The 17,452-nt window shown below is 33.7% G+C and overlaps 1 protein-coding gene across 1 annotated transcript; it reads right to left on the bottom strand.

Annotated features, from left to right (window-relative positions):
- Positions 1 to 420: 420 nt before the first annotated feature.
- On the bottom strand, positions 421 to 12,261 carry LOC125677464 (multiple epidermal growth factor-like domains protein 10). The gene is made up of 4 exons (XM_048915545.2): positions 12,033 to 12,261; positions 6,860 to 6,915; positions 1,554 to 1,685; positions 421 to 1,290 (listed from the first exon to the last, which is right to left on the bottom strand). The coding sequence occupies exons 1-4, from the start codon at positions 12,161 to 12,163 to the stop codon at positions 1,181 to 1,183; spliced, it is 429 nt and encodes a 142-aa protein (XP_048771502.2). The 5' UTR covers positions 12,164 to 12,261; the 3' UTR covers positions 421 to 1,180.
- Between the last annotated feature and the right edge of the window lie 5,191 nt (positions 12,262 to 17,452).

Raw genomic sequence — 17,452 nt, 5'->3', positions numbered from 1 at the left:
AATCAGCGTTGGCTAATTGTCCAGTAAAAGTTGATTATTTGCCATCGTTTGACTAGCCGTCCGAATTATATGACTTTATATATATATATATATATATATATATATATATATATATATATTCATGTTCATCAAAACGCAATCAACCTTGTGAAATGTTAGTGATGTTAAGTTTGTATTTCCACACTTGTCACAAATGTGTAATGGATCACTTTACTATCATCTTCACTAGCCAAGGGTGACTATCCATGGTGTGTTTTTTGCATGAAACGAATTTCTTACGTTAGACATCACACGCATTTTCTCTCATTGACTTTCGGTTTAATGAAAATTTAGCAGTTTTCAAAAAAAGGGAGATCTGATACAAATATAAAAAAAATATATGAAATCTGAAGTAACAAATGAATAAAATAATGAAATAAAATAAATGAAATGGCATCGTCCATTTCATGAATGGAGGTCACAACGATACCAGTTGAAGTAAAGTTTCTTTATCCCGATTGATTATTATAAAGACAAAGAGTAAGGTTTATGTGACTGATGGCAATGTAACATGCACATGTAATGGAGCTGTGTATCAGTAAGACTTACCAATGGTGCATGCATTTGACGACCATTAAATTACAAGTTATCGAAGGAAACAGTTCGATGTTGTTTGTATGACGAGGATATAATGGAGGGATGGAATGATTGTATCACTAGTGAGTGCCGAACGTACTCCAAATTCTTCCATTGATTTCCTTACCCAACTATGACAAACAATATATACATTGATACTTTATTCCCACATTCTGAAATATATAGATGGTTCGTACTTTTATCGAAAATGTGATGCATTGAAATGTTACACATGTACTTCAAATACTATGAAATCAATGATAAAATGGATGTGTAATATGTTGATGCATACATAATAGAAGTCGTTGATATTGAGCACAAAAACAGCTCAAGAGATTTGGAATAGTGGAATGCTGAATCATTGTCCCCTTGCCAGAACTTGATGGGTACAATATAATTATTTTCAAACAATAGACATAAAAGTTGTCTTTAATTGGTAATTAGTGTACATATGCCTATTTTAGAGCACACTTTTTTTTTCTACGCGTCGGTATATATTCCGTTGTATGCATGGTATCATACATTGCATAAATATAGATCCCCATCAAAAGAGGGAAAATAATGTTTAGACTAGAATACAATTACCTATTGGTTTATTCGTAGAATTATCTGAGTCTGCTCTTTGCATTTCCATAGAGTAATCCGTTGCTTGTGAAGTAAAGAGTACTGCAAATTCTGAAAATGAAAGGCAAATTCACAATGGTTTTTTTTTTTTATACAAAACACACTTTCTGCTTTGGCGATGCTATATGTGTAGTATATGAGGGTTTCTAATTGACATTTGATTGTTCACTCACATTCAGAAATCACTAATTGTAGGTGAAGTAACACAAACTTAGACCTATGATTAGCGCTCAGGACCGTAGCAATGAGGAACCTTTAACGTGCCAACACATGTCGCTACACTATTATACAGTATCTTGGTTTTGTAAGCAAACCTTGGTGTGGACATCCTGTTACGAAGTTACATCTGTCCTGTTCACATTCACACTTCTTCATACAGCGCATACCATATCGTGGATATTCACAGGTTTTATTGCAGTACTGGCCAAAGTATCCAGGCATGCATCCTGTCAATAGGTCGGTAAAAAAAACTTCATTAAAATCAATGTTATTTTTTTCGCATTTGTCTTAATATAACAAAACAAAAATGGTTGGCAAAATGCATTTTGAATTCAAATATATATGCGTGCGTATGTGAGTGCGCGCATGTGTGTGTACTGCAAACACTGCTTCAGTTTTCGTTTTGGATGTTTTAAAAGTAAGTCAGTTAATGCGCCAATATCAAATGTTGTTCTTTATGCCTTGCACTTTTCCCATTGCCTAAATAGAGCAATGTTTTGTCGTAAGGGGCGACTAAAACACCCTTGCTACAAAAAAAATCTACCTCTTTTGAGTTCAAAGTTTTACATTGTTTCAGATTTTGTCACAATCCATGTATGTTTGAAAGTTTCCTTACAGAATAGTGTTTACTGATACTTGTATACAAACATGGGGTATCTAAAGAAACGTTAAATCAATATGTGAAAAGGAATTAATCGATTACAGAATTACTTTATACGGGAAAACTTACTCCGTAAGCATTAATGTTTTGATCAACTTGACTTAACTTAGTTTGTTGCATTTCTATTTTAGATGTTTTCCATATCTTTTCACACTTTGTACAGACATATCTTAAACGAGATGTTCGATTTGTTTGTAGCAAATGTGCTTAAATGCTCTAATTTTCACAAAGTGTAGCATTCTGTCCCGCTAAAATAACGAATGAGACTTACAGAGACTCTAAATATTCCTTTGGTTGCCCTAGTGGTGGGGTCATCCTAAAATAGAGTCTCTTGGTCCTTTTGTAAGAATAAGTGGTGAGATTTCAACCAGGAATGTAAAATACATCATTGTTAAATCAGTACATCATGACATAGAGGTGTGTTCTCTGTACTGGGGGTGGTTGTATTGCTCCTATATAATGTAATTACAATGATCAGCCAGCAATCCTACTACACGTATGGAAATTCAAAGTGATAACGAGATGAACATATTTGATACTATTCAGCTTTCATACATGTTCTAATGTTGTACTTAGAAATTACTTTTCAAAGTGTTTGAACTGGTTTCAAAATTTAACGCATTATCATTATATTTTTCGAAGTGCAATTTTCCTTTTGGACCTTTGACCGATCTATCGTATGCATCATAACCTCCAAATCGGTTTTTCATAAACAGTAACGGGGGATTTGTGTTTGCAAACGTATATGACCAGCCTAAATACTTCGAAAACTTACATACTCCACACCATATGTGTTTGATGATTGACAGGAACTACATGCATATCTTAGGAGTTATGATCTATACAGAACAATCACAGAAAAAATCAAACGGTAGAGAAAGGGGCAAATAAAACGTGTTAAGTGAAGAACATTTAAAGTGACTGGTTCACATTTTTGAAAATAAAAATAGTTTTCATTTTTTATGTTAAACATTAAAATTCAACTCATTTAATGTTGACACCCAAACTGTTGACCTTCTAAATGCAAGGATAAGAGCAAGATTTTAGCCTTGGAACTGTGTTATGTAAACAATTACTCGAGTCTTTTTATGCTTACAAACGAACCAGTGAAATCTTAAAATTAAAACATCTTGGTTTTTCACAGTCCCAAATTTAACTTTAAGGTGACGCATTTCACCTAAAGAATACTTGAAATGTGATAGATACATTGAATTTAGATTGATGTTCATTGCTTTTGAAAACTTCGTAAACAATAAAATATCGCAAACTTTGTTTACAAAACAAATAATAACTGTGTAAAATGAGCTTTTAAGATAAAATATAACCTTCTTTTTTGTGAAACCTTTTTAAACACATTAGGCACTATACTTTGATTATTAAAAGTGAAAAAAAAAAACAATTGGGATGGAGTGGGCGAGTGGGTTTTGAATCAATCCCATTAACTTGCGTTTTGAGGACAGAAGTGTGTATACTACATCGCAGCTAGGTTAAGGGCTTCCATAGTCAAATGCACAATAATCATGGAGTGAAATTGCATCTCAAATTCACAGGTATCATTACATTTGTTACGGTTAAACACCGAAACGATACCACCCATATGTTGACTGTGACTGAGCTACAGTAAATTCCCCTCATGGTAATTTCCCGTGACGTCACTTAAATATCACGTAACACTTTATTTTTGGAAAACAGCAAGAGGCCCTACTTGTGAACAAAAGTTCAGGTTCATGTGGGTAACCAGCTGAATTTTTATTGATATACTCAGAAAAAAATAAAAACCCTTAACATGAAAAGTGTTGGGACCAAATGCATACTCGAACTAATCATGCTGTAATTTAACAACATATCAACAGTCATCAGCGAATTACCGGGGTTGTCCACATTCTTATATATATCATGCCCTTAATATACAAGACAGGAATTGGTCCCCGCACTTTTCAAACGCATAAATTTATCTAGACTATATAGCAGAAATATTCATATTGTTTTTAATAGCAGATGAACCTGAACTTTGCCGCAGTTTCTGTAGTATGAGATAATTTATGTACATGAGGGACTTTTTAAACACATCAGTCATTCAGATTAGGGGCGATTTCAAGGTCACAATATAATATGAATATCACCTTCGTTTATACTATATCTAAAAAATGGAGAATTATTTGATATCATAAAGGAATAATATATACATTATATATATATTCATTTGACAAGATATATTTTCACGTATACAGCTTATCACTTGATAACAGTAGTAAATAACGAAAAATATTATGACATTTTCCCCGCGATACAACTATCAGAACATGTACACTGTGACGTACTTTTTCATTGTGACGTCATGTGGTGCGAAGTGCACAGAGGTGCATTTATAACAGCACTGTGATTTTTCTCGGATAGCCTTAACTCAGCTGCGATGTACATGTACGAAGAAAAAACACAATGCCCTTACTGTTACAATGTACGCCCCTATAAATGTGGCCCATATAATAGGAAACGTTTAGATAAAAAATATTAGATATGTGGGGGCAAGTCACAAGATCTATTTTATTTTACAATTCCAAGAGAACATTCCAGGTGTCCCTATAACTTTTTAAGATATTGTATTTATTTGCCTTTACAGTGACACAAATGTGCATTCTTTCACATTTAGAATTTTGAGTTGGATATAAAAGAATAATGTTTACCTTTTTATGCAAAAGAATTATGAATCAGCAAATGTATTTAATGGGATACGTGATTCATTCACTTGCAATACCAACTATACATAGAACTGAGATTAAGTGCTTCTCAAAATTGACATGGTTCTACCATTCCTTGTGTTCTTACATTTTAGGTGAAATTGTCTTGAATGTTGGTATATCGGATTGGTCAAATGTGTAAATGCATCATTCCTAACGCTGTTGGAGATTAAAAAGAACTTTCAGCATGCAGTGGATAGGATTTTACTCCGTTTTCCTGATCAGTATATTGGGCTCACGGCGGGTGTGACCGGTAGACAGGAAATGCTTACTCCTTCTAGGCACTTGATCCCACCTCTAGTGTGTCCAGGGGTCCGTGTTTACCCAACTATCTATTTTGTATTGATTATAGGAGTTATGAGATTGTTAACTGTTCGTTATCTTCATCTTTCATTTTGTGTTTGCGCTTATATTATATGTTTCATTTGTATTCATAAGCTTAACTGTTTGCTGAAACCATGTCTCCTATTTTTAGCCTTGATAAATTGAAAGAATATTGTTATTTGTCGAAAACATACTCCTTCACAGGATGTTAAGATGCATATTATAAATACATTTTGCATCGAATATATGATTTGTTTCTAATGCATTTAAATCATCTGTGTTTAAAGCAATGTTTGTGTTGGCTTTGTATGGATTTTTGGAGTGGAACAACTAATATCGTATAACATGAAGAAAGTAATCAATCATAATTCATTTCTCCTTCCAGATATAAAATTTATCAAATTCTAAATACTTCAATAGCGAAACTGAACTCGTATCAATTGCATTGAACTGAGACCCAACATCTATGAAAGGCGAATATATCGAACAGTGATCAATCTCATAACTCCTATAAGTAATACAAAATAGAGAGTTGGATGAAGAAGACCCCCTGAATATACAAGAGTTGGGATCAGGGTCTAAGAGGAGTAAGTATCCCCTGTGCTGCGGTCAAATTCGCCATGATTCCCTTATTTTGATGTGGTAAACGGAGTTATACGTAGTCAAAATTATTGTGCCAGGAACGGCCTAGCAATTGGTATGAAACAGGTCAAACAGCATTTGACCCAATGATAGGTTGTGTTGGCAAACTGGATTGTTATGACGACCATATAATTTGCAAACTGCTGACTTTAAACGAAACTGTTAAAACCATTGCACCATCAACTGGTTTCTCAGTAGGCTGCCTCGATTTAAAAACTGATCATAAGCAGAATACGCTATTGCGTATCGAATCAAACACCATATGCAGGTGATAATGGAATATTGCTTCATTAATATGGGAAGTTGACGACGGAGAAGCTGAAATCATCCCGTTTGTCATAAAGTTGAGTTATTAGTGTGCCCTTACTTTATACTTTCAATAAAATATCTAAGTATGAAGCAGAGATGAACGACTCTGTGGTGTCCACAAGGATATATCGAATCGACATATGAATGCAAATCAGCATTGCTAATAGATAAAACGTCGTCGATATATCTAAATATCGCTTTGCAGGCCACAGAAGAGATTGACATGCCATAACAAAACAGTTATGGTAATAGTGTAAACATTAAATCAACAACATTCAAAGAAATGCAAAACGAAAAGGAAGCAGCAGGAGAATATGCCTAGGGGAATGACTCCTTAACTATATATAGTCAATTCATGGGTGGATCTACGGTGAAATACAGGGTACCTTTCAACATGAGATGTGTGTGTGTGTGTGTGTGTGTGTGTGTGTGTGTGTGTGTGTGTGTGTGTGTGTGAGCGTGCGTGATTGTTAGTGATCTTGATGTACGCGGTGTATGTATAACGTAGGACAGTTGCGTGATAACGTTCATAGAAGCATGTAGCATTTACAGTTCTGTTCTATTGAAAAATATGTCTAAATTTTGGTTTAAGAAATATCATTGATTTCCCTTCCCTACTCTCTTATTGTGTTACTTGTCAAATTCGTTCATTATTCATTGTGTGGAGTGCAATGCCCCTGGTGTCCATGGTGAATTCTCGCATTTATGACAACAGAGCAATACAAACCTGTACATCTGCCGAGTGTTTCATTCCATATTGTTTCCGCACAGCATCCATGCGTACTGTAACATGAAATCAATATTCTTTTTTTTAAATATATGAACCAAATTGTGTCTAAAGATTATTGAATTCAAAATTGCATCATGCAAAAGATTGTATGGCGACCAGTATACAAATGCAGGATAAAAAATAATGTACTTACATGTATTTGCATAGTTATTATCAATGCTACTCATGAGAAATGTTTAATGTCGAGATCATTGAAAACAAATTAAAGGATCGGTGAATATCTTAAAACGGTCCACACGAATTTTCAGTGGATAGTTTTGTTCTATTCGACTTTGTCTAAAACCATATCCTGTGGATAAGGGAGCTGACATTTGATTTAGAATGAGATTCAAATACACATAGGATGCATATCGTTTGATTGAACCTGTAAACATGAAAGCAAGCGGAAACAGGCTATCTGACATGAAAATCAGCAGTAATGATACACTCATTTTACATCGAACTAATACAAATGTGGAACCGAGGAAGGGACAATATCCAAAATCTAGACCCCACAAAGACTTGTCGGGGATTACGATTCTAGTTTGATTTCTATAAAGGAATGCTTCATTATGTTAACCAGTAAGGTTGTATGTACATGTGAATGATTATGATCGGGCAGGCTCATGTGGTTAATTTTGTTCAAATATTATTCATACAATCGATTGAACAAATACCATATAGCCAAAGAAATCTACATATTTGTAGATCAATGAAAGTTGAAGATAACGAACAGTGATCAATTTCTTAACTCCTATGAGAAATGCAAAAAGAGAGGTGGGTAAACACGGTCCTTGGATATACCAGGGGTGTGCGTATGTACCTAGGATAAATAAGCATCCTTGTTGACCTGTCACATCCACCGCAAGCCCTAAACATGTATCTTGATGAAGTAAAAGCAGTAATTCTTAATCAAAATCAGTGTGCCACAAACGTCCTAGCAATCGGTATGAAACACGTCACACAGCATTTGACCCAATGATAGGTTGTATTGAAAAACTAGATCATTATAACGGCCCAAAAATCTGCGAAATTCTGACTTTAAACGAAACTGTTGAGACCCCATAACATCAACATGTTTGTCAATCGCCTGCATCGATTAAAAAACAGATCATACGCAGAACAAGCTCTCCTGTTTGTCATAACGTTGAGTTGTTAGTTTGCCGTTTAGGTAGCCCATTATACTAAAATTTTATTTAATGGCTCGTTAAAATACCTCTCATGAAATATGATTTCACCATCAAAAGAGTGATACAAGGTCTGAATTATTTGATATGAATTTTTCGTGATTTTCCCCGGAATGATAAAAAGGGTGTTTTATTTGCAAATGAGAGATGCTTTAGTCGAAGTTTCGCTGTGATTTGATGCATGATATGAATATGTAATAAAACATGCGTAAAAGATTCAGATAAAAACGTTATAATTTCTTAGAAAAAAATATTTCTGAAAATTGAAAACGTTATTTGTTAATATTTTTAAATCTACGGATAAAATCTAAAAAAAAAAAAAAAACCATGTCAGTTAGAAAAAGGATGTATCGACGAATATAATATAAAGAGAAATTGGAACGAAATGACCAAATTTTAGATATAATCACAATATTCAAACTAGAGAAAAAAGTACCGATCCCGATCAAAATTGATAGAAATTGCTAAAATAATAGTATTGTTGCTAATTGTATGCATTGTTCATCAACAAATCGGTTTCCTTTATAAATTCGTTTAATTTGTGAACCATTTTACATCAAGGGAATGTAGTTTTCTGATTACAATACTATTTATGACTACTTTTCTATAATTCCGATAGGGCTTAGTTCAAATAAGAAAAATCGTAATATTTCTGAATTTTGACCATTTCATTTTAATTTCTTTTTAAAATATATTCCTCTGGTATATCTTATTTCTGATTGATATTTAAAAAAATATCCATAGATTAAAAAAAACATGATCAAATAACGTTTTTAAATTTTCATGAATATTTTTTATGTAAACAATTCCAACGTCTAATTGAGTCGTTTAGGCATGGTTTCATGCATAAAATCACAGCGTATTTCATTTGCAAACAAAGTACCATTTTTATCATTCCGGAATAAATCACAAAAATTCATATCAAATACTTAGGAGGTTGTATCACTTTTTCAATGGTGAAATCATACTTCACAAGACGTGTTTAATGAACCATTAGATAAAAAAAATTGTGTAATGAGCGACCTTAACATCCATCGTCAATAAAATACTTAAGTATGAAGTAGATGTTTAGGACTCTCTGCTGTCTTTTATTTGGAGTTGCAAAAATATTTTAATGATTAAACAATATTACCAGTATATCTATTTATTTCTCTATCATTTCATAGTATCATATGGAGCAAAGCTCATACGATGAAAAGAAATACCATGATAAAAAAGCTGAAGGTGGGAGATTAGCTATTACTGATGTTTCATCGAAAAATAAAGCACAAAAGGTCCCACGGGTCCGCAAATTTAAAGAGAAAAACGTTTTGATCTATATAAATAGTCATTGTATTCCGAATGACATAGCTCCCTTGCGGATCCGGGTTAGAATAGGTCCTCAGTACCCCTTGCTGGCGACTAAGGGGGGGGGGTCCTTCGATGAGACCAAAAACCCAAGGTCCCGTGTCACAGCAGGTGACCTAAAGCTCTCTCCCTCCTCAAAGGTCATAGGGGCCGAGCATTAGCCTAAAGTCTGCAGTCCTTTACCGGCAATAGTGACGTCTCTAGATTAGTGAAATATTCCAGAACGGGACGTTAAACGATATACAACCAAACAACTAAATAACATAGATTTAAACTTCTCGTATTTGATAATGACTACTGAAAAAAGAAAAAAAGTACGAAATAGTATGGATTATACCTTTGTTCTGTATGAAAGGCGATCTATATAAACACGTTTTTACACTATACATGTTTTACAGGTGGTAAACAAATACATGATAATTTCAATACCGTGCAATTTCTTTCACAACCAAAATCAATTATTGTCAAATGAAAGATTTTTCACATCAAGGCAAAACAATCTTTTCTAACTGGTTGAAAAGTATTAAACTTTATGTTAGGTATTTAATTGCAGATAACATTCAATTTAAATGAAAATAATAAAATCAGTTTTCAAGAAATACGAATAATCATATGGCTTCACCACATGCAGTCATCTAAAGCAGATCTAATTTAAACATTCATTAACAACACAAATATATAACAAAATACCTTGATTTCACTTTCGTAAAGGAAATGTTTCAAGCGCCTAATATTTGTATTGGTAATGAATTTTTAAATCAGATCTGCTTTAAATGACTGCATGTGGTGAAGACATATGTCTATTCGTGCAAGTAGATTATGCAAACAAACCAACAAAAACAACCAAACAATATAGCTAACAATGACTGGCGAAAAAATACATTTGAATAAAGTTCAACTGCTCCAAGACAACAAAAGACAAAAAAAATGCAGAATTTATAACTACTCGTACTTTGTAACAATAATATTTTAAACAATATACTTTCAAATAATCACTACATGGATAAAATCAGCAAAAATCCGACCCACAGGTGTAAAAAGTGAGAATTCACAACACTGAAATTTTGATTGTTTTGATGTAAAATGGAAACATGCTGTTGGACTTTTCTCTGTCAGAAATAAAAATACTTTAGTGTCCAATTTACTTTTATCTTTATACCTCTGATGGTATACAAATATAAAATGTATTTAGACTTGAAAAATATTAATGAAGCATCTGAAGGACTTTTAACCAACATAAAATCATGTATTTTACCACATACAGAAATATTATTTGTTACTGGGAATGCAAATAATTTTCTATTTTTCGAAAAGATGTTAGTCTGAATTTAAAGAGTACCAATATTGACGTCTTAATCCCACCCTCTAATGGGGGTTGCCCCTCAGTTGAAGATCAAGAGGATACTTTTATGGACCAAATATATTTGTCTGCATCATTTAGTATATGTGAACCTGACGATTGATATCAATATTACCATTATCATTAATACTATTCATAGCTACTAAATGTTTTCAGAAAACATCTTTTGTGTGATATGTGAAAGTCTGTGAATTGTACAACACGCATAAGTCTATACATGTAAATCAATAAGTCGTATTATACTTATAAATCGGTATGATATATAAGTAAGCAATACAAGCTGTAAATGGTGGTATTTTTCAACTTTGCAAGTATGCATCAATTAACACTTATAGGTCTAACTAATATAGAGCTTAAGAAGGAATGCTACACCAGAGAAATTTGATATAGATGAAAAGTGGATGTTATATAAACAATACTTTGAAATTGAAAACTTTCAATTTTTATTTCATTTAATCAAAAATGCAGTTTTAATAGAAACAATCTAAAACAATACATCCCCTGCTGGACTCTAACCCACGACATACAGTTCAGTAGTTTACGTGGTAAGCTACTGAGCTACTCGGCTAAGTAATGATGTTCGAAATGAATAGACAAACGCTGTTTATGGGTATATCTTTATCCATGTTTTAAAAGGAAGTAAGCCATTATGACGATGTAGAATACCTCCTTATCATATGATGGAAATATTTAGCAAAATATACGAGGGTATGGCTTGAAAACATACCTACAGTGAGCGTTTCATATAAACTGTATAGCCTCGGAGTAATTTGTCATATGCTCTCGGTCAATGGGATGATGATTGCCGAACATAATTGAATTGCTGAGACTTGAGTTATATAAAGATGAGTAAATACACATTTCGTTTGTTTTCAAATAGTACATCGTTTTAAAAATGACTTTAAAGAGTTTCGTTCAATCTGACACTTGCCCAGTACCTCTCTTTCGCATTATTCCGAATCGGTGACCTCCAAGGTCAATACACATTGGAAATTACGAACGGAATTACTGTCAGAAAAAGAATTATTCATGAATCAACATTTTCTGCTAATAAGAGTTTGTATTCCTTCACATCTATTCTGATTGAATGAAATTATATATATTAAATGATAAATATGGTATTCTATTTGTTCTTTTTTATTTATTGCAATTCATTTAGCGGCAGCTACAGCTTGTATTGCTTTAAATCAATTGTAATAATGTAATAAATTTCATGGAAAAAGAATGAGCTACATACCTCTCGCTACATCCACCATTCTCAGCTATACTCCAATCAGGTTGAAATAAAATAACGAAAAACAGGTATGTGATCATGTTAATACCACTAATACACGTACATTGAATGAGGTCGACTAGAATTTCATTCATTTTATTTTCTTCCCTTTCCCAACTTGATACATCCTGGAGTATAGGAAATATGGCAAACTCTAGGAGGTTGGTAATTTGATGTTAACAATCCTTTGAGACCACGGTGTTTAAGGAAGAACAAATTAATATTAAAAATGTATTATCCTTAAACGAATTTGACTCCCCTTTTTTGGCACACTGTTTTTGCCTATCATAGCTCTAAAACTTCATTGTTATTTCGGATTTCCAACATTTCGTTTGAGCATCACGGAAGAGACATAATTTGTTTTTACATTATGTGTAATGATGATTTGTAGAAGTGTGCACATTTTGATATTCCACTAATACCGTCCTCTATTTTTAAAAGGAAAACCAATATACATTTTATATACATTGTGTCCTTACTTGCTCACTAAATTGTTCTGGACATAAAGGTTGTGGGATGTAATTGTGGATGTTTAGAATAATTAGGCTAGTGCATGGTTATTGCGGTTTGGACAAAAATAAGATATATCTGTGTTTCCTGTTTCCCAACCCTACCTACGTTTTTGCTACCGACCCTCAATATTTTATTGATAATGTATATACAAAAATCTCCAATTTTCAAACTGGATTTTTCCTCTCGTCACATTTAAGTTACTCTCATATATATTGTGACTACTACTAATCTTTGAAATGGGTGAAAAAGAATATTGTAATTAATATATATATATATATATATATATATATATATATAAAATGACCAACGACACGATCAGCCAGATTGTCAAATTTTCGGGATGACCCGTCCCTTCTTCAGGACAAGCGAAAAGAATTCGCCGCATCTGCTCTGCTACTATTTTCCAAGAACAAGGAATAATCCTCAAAACTCATTTCACTAACAGAGAATATGATCCTTGCAAGGTACAATCCGTGATTGATGAGATGTCACTACAGGACCGACAGTCCCTCCTCCAGTATAAAGAAAAACCTCAGAATGACAGGGTTCCACTGGTCACTACGTATCATCCCGCCCTCAAGAACATCAACGGTATTCTAAAAAAAAAAGCACCTGCCCATTCTGCATGCCAACAAACGAATGGCTGGTGTTTTTAAGGAACCACCGATGGCATCCCTCAGACGTCCCAGAAACCTGACGGACATGCTAGTAAGGACGAAACTGGATAACCCTTTACCCAATGGAGGTTTCAAAACATGCTTAGACCTCAGATGTTAATTATGCAAATATAGCTCAGACACTGAGGGTTTTAGCAGTCCTGTCACGGGTCGCAGTTATAAAATATTGGGAAACTGTTCCTGCAAAACCAATAACTGCATCTATCTCATCAGTTGCGATGTCTGCCAGAAGCAGTACATAGGAGAAACAACAGACCTTCTCAGACGGTTCAACAACCATCGGTCCTCCATCAGAACCAAAAAAGATTTGCCAGTAGCAACACATTTCAATGGCAATAACCACCGATGGGAGGATATGGCAGTAGTGGTTATTGATCATGACCCTAGTTGGTCAGATACCGAAAGAAAGCAGAAGGAAAAATTCTGGATGCACAGGTTGAATTCATTTGAACTGCATGGTATCAACAAACCTACTGACTTCACCAGGATGAATACGGGCTAAATTCTAAAGAAATCGCAAAACTTCCCAAATCAATAACATTACAAACGATGAGTTGGCATTATAAACAATTTAAAAATGACTTTGTGAATTCTTTCTGTTTAGGAAATTGAAACGAAACCTTGTTTCTATGCACAATAAATAGTTGATTTAATTGGTAAAACCTAGGAGTTCCGGAGACTTCCTGGGCCCCCGTCAGGGCTTTCCTATACGTTACATACACTTCATGTTCTCTCTAGCTACGCGCCTGATATAACATGGACGGTTGATGTTAGGAAAATGACGGACGGTTTTAGTGACTTGCGATTTTAAATTTACCGTTTGGTTTTCTTTTGGGTTAGTTTATGAAAGACCACCATGCTACAGTAGTCCTTTAGCGAGGAATATTCAAACCAGACTCTACGCGCATACAACAATTTTCTCTTTTTATTTTGTTTGCATGTACACAATCAACAGCATGAATATCTTTGTAGTTTTGTCAATTTTTGTTTTCAGTTTGTGGGAAATATGCGCACGGTAACAACCATATCAATCGCTCATATCAGAATTGGAGTATCAGTCTTAAAGTGTCTCTGTTATTCAAATATTGTAACATGGCATGTTATAATATATTATAGCATTTTATGTTACAATGAATATACATGAATACTGGCTAATGATGTATTTGAATGTTAATAGTTTGATATTTTGATGCTAAACATTGAAAATACAACTCATTTAAAGTTGACGACCAAAATGTTTGCCTTTTTAATGCAAGGATCAGAGCAATATTTTGGCCTTAAAATGTTTTATGTAAGCAAGACGCGAACCTTATTTATGTTTACAAACAAACTAGCGGAATTTAAGGTATCACGTATTTCCACAGACAGAAACCTAACTCTGAAATGGCATAGACTAGCTTACAAATACTTGAAATGTGACATACATCATAGACTATATGAATGCCTCTGCCTTTTCAAAATTTGTAAATGATAACATACTTCATGATCATTCTTCGTTTGCGCACTAAATAAAAAAAACTCTCTATGATAAGATTCTATCGTAATGTACAACCATTTTGTGAAACCTTTAAACACATTAAAAGTGAAAAACAAAATTATGGTGAAAGTTCTGAATCAGTCTTTTAAATAATGGGATATTAAGGAAGAAATATAGGTAAATTGTTTGGATTTTTCTAAAATTTCAAATTCATTATCACGGAGATAGTTCTATAAGCAGTAAAATGAAATTCAAACTTTCATAGTAAATATTTATTATACTTATAATTATCAGGCATGTCATTCAATTCCATTCAAGGTCAAATTATATTATTTCTATGATTGGTAATGAGGAAGTGTGTGTATTTATTTTCCATTGTTGAATCGACATATGTACGTTTAACTTCCTCAAAACAGTTCATAACAAATGCAATACAATAACAAAATCAATTATCATCAACTTATCCGAAATCACGATCAAAATTGAAAAAGCGGAAATATCAAGGAAGTACCGTCAATTATTTCCAATCAGTGGAGTTTTGTGAGAAACTGCATGTGAAACAATAAAACACTGACATTGACAGATGGTGCATGGATGTGTAAAGTCCTTCAATAGATGTGGAAGAGTTAATGTTATATAAAAAAACCAATGATAACGAACAATGAACTCTATATCTTGATCAGATAAACAGGGTAATCCGAAATCAAAATCAGTATGTGAAAAACGCCTTAACAACTGGTATGAAACACAGCGGCCGTGAGCCCTATATCCTGGTCAGGTAAACGGAGTTATCCTTAGTCAAAATCAGTACGCCAAGAACAGCTTAACAATCGGTATGAAACATGTCAGACAGCATTTGACCCAATGGTAGGTTGTATTGACGAACTAGATCGCTATAACGACCATAGCATTTGCGAAATGCTGGCTTCAATCGAGACTGTTGATTATTGTTCGTTACCTTCATCTTCCACCTACGGTATCGACCTACGATCATAGCAACGGTGCCTCCTGTCGTGATACGATATATCAGTTTCGTGAAATGTCTCATGCGATAGTCTTGTAACATTCCTCTCCAAATATTGGATATTTTGATTAAGTAGCAGTCATTAACTAATTTTACACCTTAGGTTTGACTCAAGTAAAGTATGCGCGGGGCTTGAAACCACGCCCATTTTTACAGAGCAAATGATTTAACCACTGACTATCAACCATAGAGTCTGCTATATGAATATGAATAAACAAAGAATATAACATATGTAAACAAATGTACTCATCACTATTGATTCAATCTGTGAACAAAGTCAGAGGACGTCCACACAAGAGTGAAAACAAAATCAAATATCACGCAAAGCAATATACAGATAACATATTAAGGTAACTCAATACTAGCATTATCTGATAAAATTAATAAAAATGCATATATTTTCATTCATCAGAGTTAAAACTGTTAATTTGTCAATTAAGATATATCACTGAAGAGACATTATTTGTCGAAATGCGCATCTGGTGCATCAAAATTGATGCCGTATAAGTTTTACATTATGACTCCTGGGTCGAGGCCTCTGTTGGTGGACTGTTATTCCCTGAGGATCTCTACAGCCTAGTAGCTAAATACTTCGTTACTAGCTTGAAAATACGTATGTATATTTAATAGGATTTTCTCCCTCATGCATAGCTCTTATCCTTGGACCAATTTGGCTCCAGTCTTTGACATTCTAGTTTTCCTTTTAGCTCTTACAAGTTTACTGTTATTTCAAATTTCCAAACTTTCTGCTTGAGCATCACTGAAGAGACATTATTTGTCGAAATGCGCATCTGGTGCATCAAAATTGGTACCGTATAAGTTTTACATACAATTCATTGCACTTTTTAAGATGCGAAATATACATAAACAGAATGTATATCAACGTCAGAAAATTGTCTCTCAGCATTATCAAAATTTCCTTTAAAAAACTATTTATAACAATATAATATTATTCATAACAGTTTCATTGTAACGTGGGGTAAGCAAGGTTATCTCCAATCAGAAAAGAACCCGGTTTTAGATAACAAAATGTATTTACAAAAGAAAGAAAGGTTAGAAAAAGATAACAATAATGACCTCACCTCACTCTCACATCTTTCACTCATCTAACATACACATAACTTATGAAATGAATATTTACAATGAAGAAAAAACTTATCAATATTCCCTATATGATTATACAGTTTAAAAGGTAGTTGCACTTGGTATCACTGGTCAATATTGTCATAACCAAATTTGTCGAATTCATCAATGAGTAAAAACATCCATAACAAATGGCATGGGATGTTTGTAAATATGATTAAGTTCTATATACTGCAATGAGTGAACCACGAACGTCACTTAGCTACGATTCCTGGTAGTGTTTGGTCGTAGGGTTTGAACTGTAGATCCCTCTCCTCTAAGGATTGAATCCAAATATTAGCTGTTCGTGAATTCCCGTTGATATCAACCAAATTAATTCCCTCGTTCAATTCAATTCTTAATCAACAACTGTCCATGACGCTACAATATTGCAACTATCATAAATATAGGCAACTAAATATTCTAAGATGAAAAGTAAATATCAAAAGAAATGTATATGTAAAAGCTATCTTTGATACATGTGTTTACAAAACATGGCAGACCCTGCATCACATCCTGTTATTCACTTCCCCCAGGCATAGAATTCATATTTAAATGTCACAAGAATATT

The sequence above is a fragment of the Ostrea edulis genome, chromosome 3 (assembly GCF_947568905.1).
Source record: "Ostrea edulis chromosome 3, xbOstEdul1.1, whole genome shotgun sequence".
In the NCBI taxonomy this organism is placed as follows: Eukaryota; Metazoa; Mollusca; class Bivalvia; order Ostreida; family Ostreidae; genus Ostrea; species Ostrea edulis.
This window is presented reverse-complemented; position numbering and strand designations above follow the sequence as displayed.

Bases quoted from the DNA above. Each gene is read 5' to 3' on its own strand.
- LOC125677464 (XM_048915545.2), bottom strand. From the start codon at position 12,163: ATGAATGAAATTCTAGTCGACCTCATTCAATGTACGTGTATTAGTGGT. The intron at 6,916-12,032 runs GTATGTAGCTCA...TTCATGTTACAG, and splicing joins AATGGTGGATGTAGCGAGAG to TACGCATGGATGCTGTGCGG. The intron at 1,686-6,859 runs GTTTGTATTGCT...ACCTATTGACAG, and splicing joins AACACTCGGCAGATGTACAG to GATGCATGCCTGGATACTTT.